Source organism: Euwallacea fornicatus, chromosome 10, assembly GCF_040115645.1.
Source record: "Euwallacea fornicatus isolate EFF26 chromosome 10, ASM4011564v1, whole genome shotgun sequence".
NCBI classification, from domain to species: domain Eukaryota; kingdom Metazoa; phylum Arthropoda; class Insecta; order Coleoptera; family Curculionidae; genus Euwallacea; species Euwallacea fornicatus.
In genome coordinates, this window is record NC_089550.1 from 4920201 (window position 1) to 4942163 (window position 21963).

Here is a 21963-nt window from a genome sequence, read left to right on the forward strand (position 1 = left end):
CTTTCTAATCTGACAACAGGTTTCCGTTTTCCTAGAACCGAATACACATTCTTGTCCAAGTCAGATTTAATATTCCAAACTAATAGAGATATTAAGGAAACGGAATTGCTCTTGAACTCCTTCAATTACGTCGTTCCTGCAAAAAACTGGATTGACTCTGCTTCTACATCTTTCCAATTTCCGTGGAAAATTTACAGACATCTTAAATTTCATGAGTTAGCCATCCAACAGAGCTCGAATGCCGTAAATTAGAACCTCTAGTTTTTACGACTTTGGCATCTGCGTTTTACAGCCACCACTAGAGTTGCCGGAATTAATTGATTCACATTACTTCCCCATTTATTATGTATCATCTCTAAATAGCAGATCATCAATTTTTCGATTATGCCATATATATCTTGCATGAAGTACCTAATTTCGGGTTTTAGGTCTGTGTATTTTTCATACACGCACTCACTTAAAACGAAACTAAAGAGGAGCTGAAATAAAAATATCGAGGGTGAAAAGGTCAAATGAATATGGGGTCATTGGGATAAGCTGACTTCAGAGCGAACTAAGCTTATTAAGGTGAAAGCAGGTTTTGGGGGATTTTTATTCAACATTCTAACCAAATAATAGGGTTAGGAGATCCCCCATGCTTCTAGAGATTTCTTGAAAGTGACTTTTATTCGGATCGATGATTTCACCCTTTATTGTCTTCCGACAGGTTCTTCCTTAGATTTAGGGAAATCTCGCATAGTGCTCTTGGGCTGGACAAGTATTCAAACTAGCTGGCACTTAAGCCTGATGAAAGGTGGCCCTCAGGTAGGGGGGATAATAAATTTTTGGGCAAATATCAGGCCGACGATTAATTAACCAAAGATTTGGGAAATTGGGGCGGATGACAAATCGCACTGTTTCCCTGTCCTGAATTGCCAAACCAGTATCCGTACTTTTGGGTAAGGAAAATAAGTCACCGCGATTATTAAGGATAAACCAGCGATTTTGGGAGATCAGAATGCGTATACCGAAAATTGCCATTAATATGTGTGTGAATATAAAAGTATGTACATCAACCTATTATACAGAACACACTACAAAAACTTCATTTTTCTGCTGCTAAAGTCCAGATGACTCGTACCACATTTTCTAAATAAATTTTTTAATGCCTCTATATCTCGCACGTGGGTAGAGATTTATATAGGAATTAGCGTATTGGGAATTATTCTCATTGCAATCGCTATTTAAATAGACACGAAAAGAGTACAAAGCGCTGCAAAAACTCTAATTTTAAGTAGCGATACGACGGAATTTTGATTCGACGTTATTAAAATGTATAGAGGTAGATAAAGGAATGTGTGCACACCCCATAAATTGTCATAATTAGAGCAATTTAAATGCACGAAAATCTGTGGCTCTTGTGAAACTTCATCTTTTCATTAACTGGTGGGATGAATTCGATTTTTTCAATGCTCTAAATTTCCTAAACACGCAAAGAAAAAAATAGTGATATTTGTAGTCGAATTTGTAATGGAAGTTATCCTCAATACGAACGGCAATCTGAAAAACTAAAAATATTTGTGGAGACTCAGAGCGTTTTATTTCGAAGTCTGTTTTCTTGGTTTTAGATTGAAGCTGTTGTTTTGCCTTGCAGGAATAAACGGCAACATAGGTCAAGGTGCTTTGCGGTAACATAAACCAAAGCAAGAAATCCCGTTCTCCCTTAAAGCCTGAAACCAAAATCCGTGAGCTTAAGCAGAAGATATCGGCAGATAGGAAAGCCAGCTGGCCCCTGACCGTAATATTTCATACTTAGCCCGCGATTTTCTTAAACGGTATATTCATATTTTGATAAGACTTTTCTGAAAGGCATTGTATAAACTATTAAACCCGTACTTTATGGGGATATTTTAGGTTACACTAAAAAGTTAGTGTCTAGGGGCTGAGTCTAACGAGATTCTATGCTTCTATAAATTGACTCTTTTCAGGAAAGAAGCTATATGTAGATTGAGCCAGCTTAGAGGATTTCAGTTTTTAAGCAAATGACGCATATCATCTATATTCGTGTGCATGCCAAACTGTATATTGCATAGTCATTTTAGAACGAACATAATTACCTCTGTAAGTACACTTATTTCGCTTCGTAACCTTCACAGTAGTTTTCCATAATTACCAAGCACTGCACGTACAAAATCTTTAAGTAAAACTTGCCACATTAAACAAATTCCTGAACCATAAAGAATTTCCTTTCAATACAGTATAGTCCTTAAACAACAGTACGAAGTACCTCATTAGATCTGCTATAATAAAAGACCGCAGACATCATATTTTCTTTTCTCCCAAATATAACCGGTTTTGTTTACTCGATCAACAACTTTTGGCAAATCATAAAACTTCAAAGCAATTTTCAGATGTATCAAATCATCACAATCCATCACGTGTACGGAACCGGACAATTTTTTCAATTGCGTTTCATTTGAATAGTTGAATAGCTGCGAGTACCTGTTTGTTTGCTTTTAGTTGCAGCTGCGCTATCTTGTGACTTTGCGTTCATATATTAAAAAAAAAGGAGAAATGGTGCTTTCGCTGAAGAGATTTGAGGGGAAGGTTGCGATTGTGAGTGGGGCTTCTTCAGGGATTGGAGCAGCCATTGTTGAGCAGTTGGTGAGGAGAGGGCTCGTCGTAAGTTCACATCACAAATAAGGCAGACAATTTATGGGTGTTTTACCATCATTAGCGAACAGGCGATTTCTGTGAACTAATTCATCTTCTTTATTGCATCAAGCGTTCGCCTTGATCTTTACAAACATGTTACATCACATCAATTTATATTTTTGCGTATAATAATGAATATTAGCGAATCCGAAAGGAGACCCACAATCACCATTCATAATTAAGCTTAGAATTAAACATGTTTTTTAGGCATGTTTTGATACTTATGCTATATTAATGTTATATATAATATGCCAATTAAAATAAATTGCCGCATTTTTCATGCCTTCCAGAGTTTTTAATGCCATATTTCGCAGCAGTCCAAAGCAGATATTTACGAATTTATAGTGTTGCAGGAAGTAACTTATTAGTCAATTTTATCTTCGGCTACGCGAAATCTTTCTTTGCTTCCAAGTCTGTTTTAATAACATTGATTTTGGCTTCGTTGCCTTGAAGACAATCAGCGTGAGATAAAGCCTTACTTCCCACACTCGTTAGCTAAAACCATGCCCTACACACTCGGGTGGTAGAGGGACTTTACCAAACGCAAACCAAAATTGAATACGTCAAAATTGGTGTAAACATAATCTTCATATGCGTGCAATTAAATTTTTACCGCACATGTGCGCGTTGAGGTTCTACCTTATATACTGTAAGTAAATATACACCTTAAATTACATCAAAGCAGGGATAAAGCAAGGGGAAGTACGTTTAGGACTCCATCAACGCACTGTTAAATTGTTAATCAATTTGCTTGATTAATTGCTAATACGCTTCCCCTCCGATTTAGGTTGCCGGGCTAGGTAGGCGAATTGACAAAATCGAGCTTCTTTCAAAGCAACTATCCAAAGAAAAGGGCAAACTTTACCCTTTCAGATGTGACATGACCAAAGAAGACGACATCGTGGCCACCATCAAACAAGTAGCTTTCAAGCTAGGACCCATCCATATTTTAGTCAATAACGCCGGACTCTCGCAAAAAGCTTCTTTATTGAAAGGGGACACTCATGCATGGAAAACTGTACTTGGTAATTATCTACACATCACAAACAAGCAAGAATATCTAATCTTCGATTTGGTCAGACACAAATATACTTGGCGTTAGCATCGCAACTCGAGAAGCAGTCCAAAACATGGCAGTGAACAACACCGAAGGCCACATAATCAACATGAACAGCATCCTCGGGCATGTAGTCCTGGATATTCCTGCACTTGATGGTGTCTACACAGCTTCCAAGTTTGCAGTAACAGCCCTCACGGAAACCCTGAGAAATGAACTAAGTAGAGAAAAGCTACTCATTAAAACCACAGTAAGATCAATTTTACGAAGTGATTCGTGGCATAGTTCAATGTTTTTTTTGACAGAGCATTAGTCCTGGTTTAGTGAAAACTGATTTTCAAGCGGTAGCCGGTATGCCCAGTGAGCTGCAGCTGCCTGCACTAAGCAGCGAGGATGTTGCTGATGCTGTGGTTTATGCTCTGTCAACTCCAGCCAACATCAATGTAAGTTTCGAGAAGTGAATGACGGTGATTTTGATGATGAAGACTAAGTTGATGATGATCATGATGATAATGAAGACGAAGTTGACAATGATCATGATGATGATAAAAACGAAGTTAATGAGAATGACAAGAAAGTTATTTTTTTTGTTTGTTTCAGGTTAATGATATTAATGTGCAAGCTATTGCTTGAGGAGATCTAGGAAGAAGGGATACGTCGATTAATCATATATTTGTAAGAGCTATGACAAATTCAGTAATCGCTTAAATACTTGTGTTTTGTATCAAATGGTTGCTTAGAAAGCTAAAGAATTTTTAGCCTTGTGAACAATAAAAATTCAAGGTATTTTCCTCGTTTTCTCTACGAAATCTCATGTACTCAGTTAATTAAATGTCGTGTTGCAAATTCAGCTTAAAATATGTCAGTTACATTTTAAATGAATAAAGATAACTTGGACTTATCGAATTATTTATGCATGAAATTTAAATAAACCGGGCATCAAATCTTATTCTAAATTTAACTTTCATCGTCGGAGTTTCTGGCGAAAAGCGATATGCTACAATCTACCCCACAATTACCGGCAACAAACTACTATTGATGACTTTAAAATTATCCAGAAAATTTCATATTCATAACAACGTTTCAGTGCTTCATAAATAATTTATAGTACGTATATAAATTATTGAAACTTTATCCTTATTCAAAAGATTGGATAAATGTGCATTAAAACATGAAGTTAAATTTCGTGCATGAGTGCCACATTAAACGCACACCTTTGCAGTAAGTTTAACTTCCAAGCGACTGATAGTCCAAAGGCTGCCGGGGAAGTTCACACAAGAGTCCAACCACTAACATAAGATGCTCAAGAATGGCGATTTTCAAATTTCACAAGCCCACAGTGAAGCGTTGCATATGATATTTTTACATCGCAGGATCTAATCTTATCAATCTAGAATTGATGTGTGTCTGGTTATTCTATGAATATGTATATTAATTGAATTTGTTCCATTAGGCTGCAGTACACTGTATTTCATTGTTCAATATTGAAGCAATTCGACGATGGCGCGTGTTGGTTTCTGCATATTTGTGCCATGTCAAATTACAAGTATATTACACTCAGTCGCAATTATCATATAATTCATATACGCATCTAGAAGGTATCTCTCTCTCTGTCTCTGTCTCTGTCTCTGTGTCTCTCTCCCCTCTTTCTCTGTCTCTGTCTCTGTGTCTCTCTCCCCTCTTTCTCTGTCTCTGTCTCTGTGTCTCTCTCCCCTCTCTCTCTGTCTCTGTCTCTGTCTCTGTCTCTGTGTCTCTTTCCCCTCTCTCTCTGTCTCTGTCTCTGTCTCTGCCTTTCTCTCTTTCTCTCTCTCTCTCTGTCTCTCCTTCCTCAGCAGATACAACTCCGATGCCCGAAGAAGCCCCAGTCACAACAGCAACTTTTAGTATGAATTTCTTAACATTACGCAACATTTAATGATTTTACTTGAGTGTATATCTGCAGTTACGTTCAAAAATTGCGTGCTACGAGGGATACGCAGTTTATATTTTATACCGGTTAGTCTTGACGATGGGGGCGACAAACAATGCCTTTTAGCAATTTTTCGGCCTACTAACTGGGCTTGGGCATAATAGTTTCTAAAACTTCTATTTAAAAAAGAGATGTTATTAATGGGTTAACAGTGGCATGTACGTAAGACTGGAACATGATGGCCAGCTCGTACAACTTGTGACAAAACAACCAAAGGTGAGTAAGCTCAAATCGGTAAATTGCTTCGACCTTGATTGTTATGCATGTGAGAACCATCGACGAGAACATCTACATGATGATTATGTAATTATGTTAGGTAATTTTGTGTAACATTACGCAATAGGCACACTATGAAGCTGAGTTGGTTCTTATCACTATTTTTATTGCGAATTTTCAAAAAAGCGTTTCAGTAAATTAATAATAAATTCAGTCGAAGCACTCTACAAGTACTTATTTAATATAATTAGATAAGTTTTTAAGATCTCTTCTTCCTGCTTCCTTTAGTTCGTACCTCGGATGAGTTCTTGCTACGACGCGTCTCTTTATGCTTTTATCGTACTCTTTGTGATTCAAAGTCAGCTTACACTCCAAATTCATATATGCATTCAAAAAACTATATATGCTATAGGCCACTTTTGAAAACTTGGAAAATAAACCCAACTTTGTTCAGTTCCTCATGTGGCTGATGGTTTTATAGGAAGAACTGCGGAACTTATGCTACACTGTTTTATCGTTGGGTTGGAGAAAGGACATAATGAAGTTGTGGAGAAAGTTTTGGCTAAATTATCCATTGAAGAAATTGGAAAAAATTAGGGTACGACATAGAGCTCTTTTAGGGAAAAGTTTGAACGCCGAGAACGAGAATATGGAGTATCAGTTCCATGAAGTGCACTTACAAAATAACGAATATATGTATATTTGGAAATTTTAAGGGAAACTTCAATATTTTTAATACAAATTTTGAGGCCTCGCAAGTACAAATTATCACATTAATCTCAGGTAATATCGCGAAAATACGTAACAAAATTGCCTCATCTCTCGGAAAATAAAATAGACATTATAACGTCGTTTGTGCAGAGTTATAGAGGTCATTGAAACGATTAATTTTATGCAATTTTAAGGTCATTTCTTAGCGGATTCGCGAGATGTCAAGGCCAAGTTTGTAGTTCATTGTTCGAAATATGACAAAAAGTAGGTAGGTGAAGATCTATCGAACGAATTACCTACTTTTTGTGCACCGGGCGGCCATTCTTAAGAAGACCCATCAGAACCTAAGGATTGAGACCCTATATCAATCTTGAAGACGCTGTTATTCCCCTGGAGCTGTGAAAATGCTTTTTTAATGCCTGAATGGAACTAACTTCAACTACTAAACAATTTTATGAAAACCTAAATACTTTATTTAAAAAATTGTTTGCATTGAAAACGATTTGGAATTTTTACGTCTTATTGCCATATTGCTCTGCCTTTGAAAGTGAAATAAGAATAGATTTTCTATCCAGGAAGCAAAGATTAAAACTTTTAATGTTTTTAAGGTATGGACTTTGTTCAATTTTTTTTTTAAAGGGAACTGTAGATCCAATTTCAATTCGGAGTATACCGTCGTAAGCCTTATTGAATTACTTTTCATTTGACATACTACAATGGGTGCCTTTTTATTTAAAAATAAATAGTTAGTAAGGATAGTTGGATAGGGGTGAAAAGTTTGAACATTAAAAGTAACACATTAAATTCCTTTTTTAAACAAAATTAAACGTGTTTAAACATTTTCTAAATATCGGGTTTATAAAAGTTAAAAACGTGTAGTAATACTTTTTACAAGCACAGTATACGGGGTAATACGAAAGTCCGGAATGAAATTAATATCTTTTCAATGAGCGACTTAAAAAATAAACAATGAAAGCCGTAATTTGATTTTGAGTTGTAGGTTTCTTTGGTAATAAAATAAAATATTTTCTTTCAAGCCCTTAGCTGCAACCCCTACCAAGCTGTTTTTTGTGGATACCGGTGTCGTGTGCAGGTTTCTTGAAAAGCTCGTGAAAAATAGAATCTTCGAATACCCATTTTTTAGTTGTATGGTTATTAGGAAATAAAGATAACTCTTTTCAAATAAATAATAACGAATAGCTTCTTAGCAACAAAAAATTTGCAAAATTTTTTGTGCCAAGTTTATTGCCTCTATAAACAATACATTTCTTTTCTCAGCAATTACTTTCGCCTTTTGAAGTACATCTTGATATCGTCACTTCCACTTTACTTGTTTACTTATTTTATCAATGTAAAATAAAAGCTCATTCAAAATTAAAAATAGCATGTAGATATTAATGTAGGATCCGCTAGTCAGAACGCTTAATTTTCCAAACAATCAATACTCTCTGATCAAGTCGAGATACACGCAGGGAAAATCTATGTGTTAGAATAGATAGTATTAGTTAGAGTAGAATAGGAAGAACGGGGGGGAATAAAAGGTGACGTACCCTGATGTTACGCCCATGCGTACCGTACCTGCGGTCGGAGTGATTCTCGCGTGTTGCTGGGTTCTCCCAGCAACATCCTAGAATTCGGGTCACGGAAAAAACCTAAAAGGCGAACATCTCTTTGTTTGCACCAAGGAATAAGGGCTCGAACAAAGAATGGTTCGTGGTGCGCTGGCTCGCAGCAGCCAGATGTGGTAACGGTCGCCAGCCTCTACTACGGGTACGACACTGTTCCATTACTCCCAAGGGGGGGGGGGTCACTTAAGATTGGGACAAGGAGGACCTCTCGCAGGTAGGGAACGGTGCCGGGTGAACAGTAAACTAAGTAACGCGAGTGTTTTCTTTCATCTAATTAAGTTACCATTTAAGCCTTTAATTGTTACCTATCCGAATTGCAAATAAACACCTTAGACAACTTAAGAAAAAGCCTACATTAATTTTTATTGAAGTTTACCATCGCGTGGGAAAGTGCCAAGTAGAGGCTAGAGGACATTTTCTGCATCTACTACGTTAAATAACCTGTAGATAGGACTAAGAAAGTATTCGTAATTTTTTTGTTTTTAAACGTTTTTTTTTAATTTCCTAATTATCACAGAATTAAAGGAAAAAAGGTTAAGTAAGACCCCATTTTTGAGAAGCTTTTTAAAGAGATCATACACGACATATGTAGGTTTTCATTTTACAAAAAAAATGGATAGAACGATGGCTAAGAGGTTAAATGAAAATATTTCATTTTATTGCCCAAAAAATGTGTACAACTGAAAATCAATTTACGCATTTCACCCTTTTTTTAAGCCACTCGTTGAAAAGATATTAATTTTAATCCGAACTTTCAGTCGTCCCTGTATAATGTCATGAATATTTCGGGAATCGGAGCAATAAATATGGTGCTGTAGACCTACTTCAACCTTGAATAAAAGGGATTCACATGTGAATGACAATAGTTTATAAGTGTTCAAATTTCGATTTCTTAAATTATGTTTAAAGGGCACTTTTCCCCACATATTCCCAACTGTCAAAAAATTTGAAAGATTCTTAAGGCCCCTTAGGGCTAGATCTTTATCAAATTTAATTCCAAAAGAAACTACTAAAGCAGAAATCCTTGGAATTTTTTTAAATAATTTTTAGGGATTGCTCTTCTTCATGAATTTTTAAGGCCTTCTCAAGCTTGTAAAAGTTTTAATTACGGAAGTTACCTTTTAACGTCCAATCTTCTTCATAGCTAGCTCGGGTGCCACCCCTTATAGGTTTAGTGTGGAAAAGAGACCACATGGAGCACCTCTCGGTTTACTTTTATACAATGGAGAAAAGTAAATTCCAGAAATTCAGTAATTTGCCGGCGAAAAGAGAATCACGCAGATAATAGAAAGTAGCACTCAGCCGTTTAACGAGGTTACATATCAAGATAACACTCAGTTACGGAATTTGTTTAGATAAATAGTGAATTGTGCGGGGAAAAATATAATACTAGTTTGAGCAGACCAGTTTTCGTATTACCCTTAATGCTTAACCAAAGTTGGAGAAGGAGTTAATGAAAACTAGGAAATTAGCTAGAATAGCTCTTACAGGAGCCTCTTTTCAGGAGTACGAAGCAATTATGCACAGCTAGTTTTAATTCAAACTAGAAGAGTCCGGACCGGGATTAGAGCCGTATAAGGAGAAAGACGCATTTGAGAGCAAGGCTGGGAATTAGCGTCAAAATTCTTCACAACTTTAGCCTTACCCAGGCTAAATTTGGAGTAATATGGGGTGAAACATTCAGAGTTGATTGATGAATTACATAGCGGTAAATTGACGATGTTGCTCAGAAAATTTCTTCCCACCAATCATTGAAGAAGAGGTGGAGAATACTGGAATAGAGAAAATGAAGGCTGCAACTCATGAAGCGCAATTAATAAGAGAAGTCATTACTGAAAGACATTCGAGACAACTGGTCGGGATGTTCGAATTGAGAGCTATAAAGGTATTAACTTAAAAGGGAAAACGGAGAAAGTCATGTAAAAGCAGTGGAAAAGAGGTGAGGAAACGGCCCCTTTTAGAACTAAAAAAATGCTTTCTGAATTGGTTTACTTCTAGAGCTGTGTCGTCATCTGTTTGATGAGAAAGCCTCCAACTTCTTGAAATTAGCCTTCAACATTCTTTTAGATTGCCAATCTATTCTACTTTGTAATATGAATCTTCGTCTAAGTGTTACCATCCATTTAACTGCGATTCCGCGAATTTGTTCTCTGCGTTAAAACAATATTTTATTGAAAGTAAACAGCGTTTCTTGCCCAAATACCCCATTTAAAACCTCTCAAAATATGTACCCTCACACAAAAAACACACACATATTTGCAGATATGCCTTCTCAAGCAGAAAAACATTCATTGTTTAGCCAGCAAAGCAAATATTTCTTTTGCCTTTCCGAACAATGGTCTGACCATTCCCTCTGTTGTTGTAGCCCAAGGCTCGGATAATCCTTAATTTGAACAATACACGCAGGTATTTAAGGGCGAATTAAAGTAAATCCTTTTCTTATTTCGATGGTTTGAAAATGATCGTGTAGTAACCACTCTACTGCAGAGCTAGACAGCTCGGAAACTGAAAAACGAGAAACAATAATGTCCTTCCATTGTGAATACAGTGGAAAGTCATTAATGGCATTTCGCGGCATTTCCGCTGATACAAATCAAATTCAGTCACAAAAAGCCCTTCGTTTATCTAGGGGGCATCGGCGGGCCCCATTAAGTATTCAGCGGATTCCAAAACGTTTAACTTGCAGATCAGGTTATTGTTGGCTCTGTGTCATCAAAATGCAAAACAAAATGCCCTTTGACTCTGTTTCACGACCGCGACTACAAAACAACACCAATTTATTTGGCTCTGGCAGAAACAATAATTCATTTGCATCAACTGGGAAAAAGGGGTTGTCGTTTGCTGAGGTAAGTTTTAATCTAATGAAAATTTAAATATCGTTTTGCATGTTTAGAGAAAGATTTATGGGCTACAAGAGACAATCGGCTTTCTTTTGAGGAGAAACAAGGAACAGGTTTCATAACGAGCCAAATTATCGTTAGACAGGACCACAACATTTAAATGCACTGACGCTACCACATTTAGATCATTCATCAAACTGCTAACGAGTGGAGGCTTACGGGGCGTTTAATAAGCAGACGGAAAATGTTCAAGGGCGCTTTTGCTGATCCTTTGTGTCAAAATAAGGCGAGAACTAAGCGTAAACGTTACTCCGTAAATATCTAATTTCTGAGAGAAATTCAAGACCTCAGAGCGGTTTTGAAACGTTTTCCAGCTTCCGGAAATTCCTACTAGAATTTATTAAAAATGCGAGAATTTTCCTATTTTTGAAAGCAGGATTTGTAACACTTTTAGTAGCTTAGCTTTTGTCAAAAAAAGATACTAAAGTGCAAATGAAGGATCTCAGTTTGAACGCATGGTGTGCGTTACTGTATCTCGGAAACCAAAGGAGAAGTAGCAAGCCCAATAGCAGTTTTCCTTTTTTGGGCAAAACTAACCTAAAACTTGTTTTCGCTTACTGGATACACCCTATTTTCACATCCCGACCAGTATTGACTTATTCATTGTTAATGACCCGAGGCAGAGATATTGTCTGAATACATTATACAGGGAGATAAATTATGTATACGCATATCACTCCCGTCAAAGCGATCTTACATAATTGAATTCAGCGTCTTCTTATTTTGACGTCGGCTCTATATTAAATATGCATTAAGCACAGAGAAACGACACTGAAATATGAATTTTTTTCTGCCTTCATCAAAGATTTTTAGATAATATCCCGTTGAGGGTAGGTCCGCGTCCTAGATCAATAGTAACCCATAGTAGGTCAATTGCATTACATACAAGCGTGCAGCAAATTATCGTAATCGATGTAACATGAAAATTGGTGAGTTCTATATACGAAATTTTATACGTGTAATTTTCCTCGAAAATTGTTTCTGATAATTTATATTAAGCATATTTACTTACTTGCCACAATTTTAGTTTTCAACACAGCATATACTCCATGTTTGGATTAATATTTCAAGTGTAATTGCCGTAAAAGCATGCTCAAATGGCGTAGAGTATGCACCTTGTTTTTCCCTTTAAAACTCTTTATATTCCTGCAGCAGTTCTCTACATATTTTTCATTGCATATTTTCGAATTATTCAGATGCTTCTACGTGCACAAGGATCATCAATGAAGTGACCTTATTCTTTAAAAGACATCTAAAATAGACTTTACTAGAAGGCCCTTACTACACTGCCCTAGATTCCAGAAGAAGTTTCAGTCAATTAGAAATAGTCCTAATTTAATTCCAAATTAACCTACATCCAAACTTGCAAACTCTAAAGTAAACAACTCGGAGATATTCAAATGGCCTTAACTGTTGAGCGACAACTTGAAATCGTAGAAAGGAAGAGAAACTAAAACTTAATGTCTTCAAAGCTCTTTGAGGGGATTAAAGAATGGAATAGGTATCGTTAGATGCCGTTTTGTAACTCGAGTTTGAACTTGTCTATATTCTATTGTGATTGTTCAGATGGCATTTAATCTTGAATATACGATGCATATGTGCAGATACGTTTGATAGTGGTAATAGCATGCGAGGTATCTTTGGCAGCATTGAAAATATCAAACATGCGCTTAGAGAATTTCGCAGCTTTGAAAATGATTTAAAAGGAAAAAATGTTTAATAAAATGACAAACTTCTTTTTTATTTTTATCCTGAAGTGGTGCTTCAATACTGGAAGATCATGACATTCAACAAAAACTGGAAACTATATTGATGCCACATTGAAGCTCTATTGATTTCCGTGTTTGTCCGACAAGCGCTAATTAAGTGATTCTACATTTTGTTAAATGCAATTTGAAGTTTTATTTAATTTTCGTAAATTAACATTTATTACAAACACTATTCATTCATAAATCAGCTTTAGGCGATTTTTATGTCATTTTAAATATATGTACATTTTACATTCTTATACTAAACAGTGAATTTCCCATTAACCTTTTTATTACAAAATTTTTAACTTTTAGACCATTTGAACTCTTCAGTAAGTTTATTTTAATCGTAGAGAATTATATTTCAGGTTTTTACTTCGACCTTTCGGGTTTCTTTCAGCGTCATACCTGAATTCTGATTTACATATTTACATGAATATCGATTTCCAGTTACCTGACTTTTCCTTGTTTCGAAAGCTCAATGCTTAAACCTAACGACCATAAAGTTCCAAAAGGCAACTTATTCCCACTCAATTAGACAAGGTAATCTTCGCATATCCAACCCAATACAATACCTTCATCTCCATTGTATCCAGGGTAATGCCCATTGTAACGATCTACGGCCGTGCGACTTTACCATCGAGTTTACCAGAATCCGAAGTAATTATTGAGCCTTTGCCAATATAACTGAGTTAACACAGTTAATTTCACTCCGATGTATTGGAGAAATTGGTTTGGCAGATATTAAGCATGTTAGTACGTTAAGCTCTGGAAGTTGTCTCGCATTAGAGACCTGATGGGTTATCCAAATAAGGTAAATCCATCCGAGTGGATTTATTTTAATCCCCGCCCCAAGACAATCAACTGACCGAAAGAAGAAAAGCCACGTTTAGTCAGATTTCTTCTGGATAAATCCGAATCTAATTTATTTGGAATTAGGCTAACAGAACTGTGATTAGGGATCAGCAAAGTTTACAGTTTAAACTTTCGTCATTAACTTTTTACTGAGGGAGTCGGAGTAAACCATAAAAACATCCTAGAGTCGATGTTCTAATTCATTGGTGGCCTCAATTACATGATTTTTCCTTGTAAATGCAAAAATACAAACTGTTTTTTTTGGGCTTCCATGTGCAGCAATTATGTAAAATTCTTTACCATTAAGCAGAATTTACGGCCCAAATTATATTTAATAATTCCTTAACCGTAGCTGGGTTTTGAAATATGGCCTCCCCCAATCCTGTTAATCTAAATAGTAGCTGCATAGCTCGAATTATGCAGACTCAGCTTTGATATGTGATATAGGTGCAGCGTAGGGTAATTTTTGCTTTTAGCAACTGCATAATTCAGGTAATTTATTTGCTTTCATGTCGCTAAATTGCGCCAAAAAATTAAGTATTACAAAAGCTAATATGTAGTAGGACCAGATCACATTGAAACGAAACCCCTACGGAAAAGGTGCTTATCGCCAAGTCCCTCGAGTGTCTTCAAGCCCGAAGGCGGAACTCCTGCCTCATTTTAATATTTAAAGATTTGAAGACTGGAAAATACAAAAAATATTCGCCGGGAATCCGATATGGAGGCAATAAATCCGAGTCATCAATCAATCGATGCGTTACGGATATGACATCGTTTTAGGCTAAATAAATCACTTTGGAGATGGGAAGCTTAAATTCTTGATGCATCTCATATTACGTTTTACAGTTAATAACTTTTTAAGGGGAGATGGAACACTTTATTTGGATTGATTTTTATTCGATAGAACGTTTAGGGAATGTTAAGAGAATTGAAGTTACTGATAGAATTAAGCAGATTAAAGAATAATGTTCGATATTGAATCGTGAAGTGATAAAGCTGAACTATCCTCAATTGACCTGAATTGGTCTGACCATGCTTTATATTTTTCGAAGTAAACTCAATAGATAGAATTTTTTCTCGCATTCTCCACAAACCTGAACTGACAACCCTGAACTTGTTTCTAAATTTAATTTCTCAACGGCAATTCCCAGCTTACAATACTTATGAGCCTCTTTAAATATTTCAAACAAAGGAGCACATAATTGGTTTGATAGTCCTTTATTTATCATAGGTCATCCCTAAAGCTCTTACCGTAGGACCTCGATTTGTAGCTTAAGAGAGAATGAGAAGTACCCGCGGGAAATAAATAAATATTTAACGACATGGGAATATTGTTCAACTTGTGAAGAAAGAAATATCCAACACGTATTTTCTCTCTTCATTCCGACAGAAAACCACAATGTCTAAATGTAACGTCTTCGAGTATAAGTCTGGAAAGACTCCATTCGACATTTTTCACATTAGCTACAGCACAAATTAGATTTTTGTTCTAAAATTGATTCGGAACAGGCAGGAAAGAATTTAATTTGAAAGAGAGGTAAAATACATGTTATTAAATATACCTTCGACTAAGAAAGTGACAATTAAGAATTCAATTCTAGGCTCAGAAAACCTGCAACTACGCATGTGTCGTGACCTTTGTAATATTGTGCTCGAGAATGTGTTAGTTATTCTGTTAATGTAGGAAAAGCTGCGATTTTTTGCGTCCAAATAGTACCTGGTGTGTTGCAACCAGCCACGAAAAAAGATCTCTCGTGCATGCTGTTAGTGGCTAAAATGGCCAAAATTCGCAAACAATGCGAAGTGTAGTTCATTAGTCTTCTAAAATTACTGAAAATTATTTCCAATTAGTGCAACACTATATTTTTTTGTGGTCATGCATGATACAAATGGTAATTAAATTAATAAACAATTTAATTATTATTAACCTCGTCAACCGTACTCATACACGCTGTGCATCGATAATGCACGATTTTATTATAACCAGCCAAGTATATAGAAAATCAACAAAGCTGGGTAATATTCAATTCCATTGCAAAATAACTACAATACCACTATGTTGTTGACCTACTCGGCGTTTATCCAACAAACAGAGATAGATTATAAAATATTCAGTTTTTGTTATCTGTCATTCTTCTTCATGTCATGGTTCACCCACTCCTATAGGATTAGAATTTCTGAAATTTGCTACTCGAATACTTTCAACAATACTCCCCTGAATGGAGGGCTGCGTTCAAGTGTTACTGTCAAACTTTTATTTCTAGAAATGACAGCTACCGTCATGGAATATTTGACCTTAAAGATGGAAATGACATTTTCGGTCGGGTTAAGTCATGGGGGTGGGGGTGTAGTTGGAGTGACATTTATAGCTTACACGTACTCCTTTCTACGTAGAAAGTTGAGATGACGAATTACTTTACTTGAATAACGTGAAAAATAAGTTTTTCACAAGAATTGCATTACGAAATCGTACAAAAAGCGTAAATGCAAATATAATCCTGCCACAATTCTCTAACCCAAAGGAAATCTCAGATATCGCACGATTTCCTCTCCGGCTTCTTTTAATCTTAAGGTACGTTTACACATCGAGACATTTCCAAAACAATATCTATAAATCAAACGTCTCAAATTTTCGATAATTTATCATCAGTTCCTTGCTCAAAGCCCTTCTAACCCGCAATAGAGTCGCATTTATCGTCAAATTAAATCTAAAACCAACGGACCAGCTCCTTCACGAATTCGAACCTTGTTTCGCTCTATATACCCCGTTTGGTGCGCAGTAAATCTCGATACATGGAGGGCAAAAAAGGAAACCGGCAGTGATTTACTCCAAAGGAAAGTTTATCTTCGTTAACACGCCAGAGACTTATTGGCGTTCTGATCTGAAACATTAGACAAATTAGCCAAATGGCTCGGTGGGGAATTAAACACTGCTGCAGCAAGACATAAAATATACAAACCCTTTAGCCCTTAATGCCTCGCGAATTTCCTCGTTGAGGCGTATTCCCATAGGATCTCCACAAGCTGATTGTTGTTTACACCAAAAATCTTTAAATATTTAAATAGCTTCTAAAACCGATCGATAGTTCAAGAACCCGGCTGCACCGAAAATGCCAAGAAAATAATATAGATCGAGTGGTCTCGTTAATCCTCGAAATCCCTTTATTACAGACCTAAATCTCCATTCAAAGTTAGGCTTTTAACCGACCCGAAATTGAGTTAAGCCACGATTTAAAGGAAATAAAAGGTAAAGTTTAAACCTGGACGCGGGGTTTAATTAGAACTTCGCCACAGTTTGAGGTAGTAATCAAAGCTGTTCGGAAACTATGGACGATTGGGGAGCCGTCTTCGGACAAATTCGGATTTAACAATAGAAGAGGGTTTCTTTGTACTATTGATGCACGAGTGCATTCGAATGGGTGCCCTATTGCTGCTTTTAGGTCCCTGATTTAACCCATTAACAGAGAGTTAATAAGAAACAGGGCAACTTCAATGTTAAACTGCGTGCAGAACCTTTGAATACTATTTTATATATTTGGGCAAGACATTTTGGACAATATGCAGGAACGATGGTAAAATCCGCGGTCGATTTTAAAGCAGAGATTGGAAATTAATTTCTAAGGTGTTCCCGAAGTTTCACTTTGATTCGTGAAAACAAACATGTATATTCTCGAATTTTCTTTCCATGCAATTTCCCGAGTTCCTTACTTCACATAACAGGCTATAAATCAGGTCTTTATTATATATTTACCAAGTTCTCGCAAAATGTTTTCCTTTCTATCATCTGAAAGATCAATATGAGAACTTCGTTCTATGTGATTTCATCAGATTTATCCCTGGAGAAACAAATTTCATGAAAATTTCCTGAATTTCGTGCATTTTTCGTTAAAGATAAATTGATATTCGATCCTTCAGTCTCTGGCCAAAAGAAACCACCCTGAGAAATATTAATGGTTCTTCTAAATCCCGCCCATTCTGCATCCCGACGGGTAAGGAAACAAGTTTAGTTTGTCCAAGAAACATCTGGAAGGTGATCTGTTTCGTTTCCTAGGATTTTCACTCCAAGTAAGTAGATTCTGAAAATTCACGTTTATTGTCCTCGAAATTTCCTTAAGGTCCTCGATAACTCGTTTAATGTATCTGGGTTAGGTCTCTATGAGGCGTGTCCTAAACAAATTTATTCCAACCGATTTCCTAAGTTTTTCCACGGATTTCCTGATTTATGCGAGATACCGGCTCATTTAGAGAAACATCAATCAGATTTTAGTTATGTATACAACCGTACTATGATTTTTAAATGATAACAATTTAGATAACAATATAATCCCTGTACCACAAGACAGATAATAATCCGAATTAATCCATAACTCGAACACGACACTGCAATTTACTTCTCACGTTGTAATTGATTTTGCGTGTTAATTTCAAGACAAACTAATGGTTGCTATTGTTGCAATTGCTGGTGCTGCTGTTAGCAAAGGAAATCGTAGTTCTAGAACTCATTAGATGTGTAATTTTTCTTAAATAAATTCATACACCAAGATTTTGTAAAAGTAACAAATGCACAAACCCATTGATTCTCCATCTACTGCTTCCAAGTGTTATTGAGGAACATTCCTAGTTTTGTTATTTTAACAAAACTGTACCGAGAATAGCTAACATTGACTCTGTATTATAGTGCATGTTGCCCGTTTTACAGAGTTTCGCATAGAATTATGCAGTGACCGCAATAGGTAATTGGAAAGCATATACAAATTGCCTGCAGATCATGCAGTGGGTTAAATATGAATTTGGATTATTTTTATTATTAAAATAATATTTCTGCTCTGACGATGGTGCTTGTAAATTATATCATTTAACGGTACACATTTGCGCCATCTAAAACTAGTTAGAAATAATTAACGTTCAGATTAATGCAAATAATCGTTGGAAAAATCGGAGAACACGACTTTATACCTTACTCGAGCCCTGTTTAATTAACCCAGGCACCCCAAAAACCAATTTCGCTTCTATTAGATCTGGTCGATTCAATCCATCCTAAGTCAATTAAACGCAGCTAAAATCGGCAACGTCACCGTCAAGTACGTTGGGCCTGCAGGAAATAGGATACCAGCGCCATGTGTCATGTCCATTTTAGAAGACCAAACCTTTCAGTGCAGTCCTCAGGCCCTAATACACAGAGTCGACCAAGAGCCATGAAGATCGATATAAATAATCGTAGGGAAAATTTGAGAAAATAAAAACCTAATACTAATTTATACCAACTCACCGTTCAATTTTAAATCAAGCACCCTGAAGACCCGCTTCGATCCTATTAAGTCTGGTTAGTCCAGTTCATCTTGAGTCAATTAAACGCAAGGGAAATCGGCAGTGAACCGAACTGACGAGATCTAATAGAATCGACACCAGTCCTAGGGGTTCTAGAGTTATTATAATTAAATACAAAGCTGGAGAGGAGCATAAAATCGTAACAGACTTTAATTATCCAAAATTTTTGATATGACAATTTACGTTCATCCATCTCCATTACTCTTAGTTACGGGTCGGTTCGATGCGTTAAGTCCTCCCATTTGCAGGCGAAGGTTTGGTCCAAATGGGGCAAACGGGATGCGACAGAGAGCGCCACCGGAATGTTTTCCTACAGGTCCAGCATACTTGCCACATATATTGCCGATTTCTGCTGCGTTTAATTGACTCGAGGTGACTCGAACTGATGAGATCTAATAGGATCGAAACCGGTCTTCGGGGTGCTCCTGTTAATTAAATGGGGAGCCGGAATGAGGCATAAAGTGGTAATAGGCCTTAATCTTCTCAAGCAATAAATTAGCATCTTGTTAATGTTATAATTAGAAATGCTTTACAAATGCAGGGTGTCCGGTTTTTTTAGTGGCAGGATTTTATCCACGTTTTCGAAGTATGGGATTAATATTAGTTTACTATACAAGCTATATTCGAGAAATGCTTTGGATAGGAAATACAGGGTGTTGAAGCTTCAGATTTTTTCAATTAATCTTTTATAGCTCCCAAAGTTCTTGACATATTTAGCTCAAGTCAAGTCTTGAACAGAAGTTAACAGCATAATTAGACGGATGTCCTTTACATTATTTCCTGGTGGTGAGGAACTGGCTAAATGCAAACTTTCCACAGATATGGCTAGGTCGCAGAGGATCAATTGCTTGGCGTCCATGATCGCCCGATCTAACACCTCTAGAATTTTATGTTTGGAGGTTCACGAAGGAAAATGTGGACTCTACTTCTGTAAACTCGCAAGAAAAATTCATGAGGCGAATAAGGAATGTTGCTTCTAGAATCACTGCTCAGAATTTAAGAGACCTTCAGCGGTCTTCATGGCGACATTCCAATTTATGTGTAGAATGGAATGGTGATCGTTTCGAACAATTTCTGTAATAATAATGTTTTGATATTGATTTAAATTATTTTGTCATCGAATACATTATCGCTGTTCAATTCATTCTGTATTTGAAGTTACTGTTGCCTTCTTGTCTACTATTATCTGTTATTTCTCTTTTCTTAGAAGTTCGCTTTAATCTTAGCTTGTCGATAAATAAATCCTTACTCCGGTTTACGCTGTTCTAGTGTGTCAGAAAATGTGATGTCAGAAACGAATCAAAATTGATGAAGAAAAGTAACATGCACTATTTCATCATTTTGCAAATAACTTAAAAATGGTCACCGATACTAAAATGGTCAAAACACAAAAATTTCTAAATTGAAGAGGCAATTTAAATTTCTAGAATTTAATGTTACGCGGTGCACCACAAAAAAATTTTGGGCGCCAAAATGGGTCATAATCCCAAAAAATATTACCCTCTAGATTTTCACGATCATCTGGTATTATCTAATCATGTAGACCCTAAAGAGTAACTCATGCTCAAAGTTTAAGTGAAATATTTCAAAAACTTTGGAAGCTATAAAAATAAATTGAAAAAGATGTAAAATTTCAACACCCTGTATTTCCTTAACTAAACATATCTCGAATTTAGTATATATAACAAATTAATATTATTTTTATTCATAAAATGTGTAGTTAAGATCCTACTACAGAAAATCGGACACCCTGTATTGCCAAACAGTTACCGAACAGTACTCTCTTTCACTTTCGTAGTATGTGCATCCTTCTCTATTTCGTTGATAAGGAACGGCCAGTTTGTTCTCATTCCTTCCATGACCAACGAAGGCTCTAATGATGATTACTTAGATATAAACGTTTTCATGGAAGAATGTTTAGGAGGCGATCCGATGCTAAATTGCTGTTTTCCTTGTTGACTTCTAAAACAGTAGATCTATTTGAAATAGACGTAAGTAATTCGATATCATTGTTTACAGAGGAAGCCTGCGGAAAATACGCATGTACGTGCCCAGGTTAGCAACATCCTTCAGGATACAATAACTGCTGATAAATGAACAGGAACCAGATATATTTTTCCTGTGCAGGAAACCCACGTGGGAAATATCCGATGGCTTTCGCAAACCGAGCAGGAGATTGGGTCTCTCTTAATTGTTTTTTTAGCGCTTTGTTTTAGTCAACACTGAGCAACTTCGTAGTAAAATCACTAGAGAAGTTCCCATAAAACTTACACGGGAGAATTTAACGAGAGCGGTTCAAGTGTAAGCAAAAACGGGAACTTGGTCTCCCCAACTTCCAGTCGGAGAACTATTATTTTTAAAGCCGCTACCTGCCTTTTTGTTAAAAGTTGTTTCGAACAATATGCAAGGGCCAGGCGAGAAACTCCTATACAGTTCCTCATTCATTATCGAGATAAGAAAACTTGGTAAAGTTGCTGCATTAAAGTTTTGAAATTAAATGTGGTCATCAATCAGAATTTGCGACGGCATCCAGAGCAGTGTGCTGAGAGTCGAAGCTATCCGGCGTAACGTATTTCCATTAATCCATCATGGAATAGTTTCGTCATTGGATATTTATCTCAGATATGAAATGGAGATACATAAGGGAAGTTTTTTTCCTGATAGACAGACAGTGATTTACCCGAATTATCATGCAAGAAGTTCAATTATCACACATAAATACAAGGAATGACCGACAAAGCAACAGAAATCAAAGACTTTTATGTGCGCACCTTCACTGCACGGAAAATACAGATTTTTTAAGGCAGGTTGAACAGGACCGTAATAGAGAAGCGTGAAGGAGATGCAAAAATAAGAA

The 21963-nt window shown here is 36.4% G+C and overlaps 2 protein-coding genes across 3 annotated transcripts in view; one reads left to right on the plus strand and one right to left on the minus strand.

Annotated features, from left to right (window-relative positions):
* LOC136341689 (nephrin-like) overlaps positions 1–21963 on the minus strand; it is a 218784-nt gene that overhangs the window by 129594 nt on the left and 67227 nt on the right. The window lies entirely within an intron of this gene.
* Positions 2219–4657, plus strand: LOC136341691 (farnesol dehydrogenase-like). The gene is made up of 5 exons (XM_066286930.1): positions 2219–2661; positions 3482–3719; positions 3775–4001; positions 4057–4194; positions 4352–4657. Exons 1-5 carry the CDS (start codon positions 2554–2556, stop codon positions 4382–4384), a joined length of 744 nt encoding a protein of 247 aa, XP_066143027.1. The 5' UTR covers positions 2219–2553; the 3' UTR covers positions 4385–4657.

Bases quoted from the DNA above. Each gene is read 5' to 3' on its own strand.
- LOC136341691 (XM_066286930.1), top strand. From the start codon at position 2,554: ATGGTGCTTTCGCTGAAGAGATTTGAGGGGAAGGTTGCGATTGTGAGT. The intron at 3,720-3,774 runs GTAATTATCTAC...CGATTTGGTCAG, and splicing joins TGCATGGAAAACTGTACTTG to ACACAAATATACTTGGCGTT. The intron at 4,195-4,351 runs GTAAGTTTCGAG...TGTTTGTTTCAG, and splicing joins CAACTCCAGCCAACATCAAT to GTTAATGATATTAATGTGCA.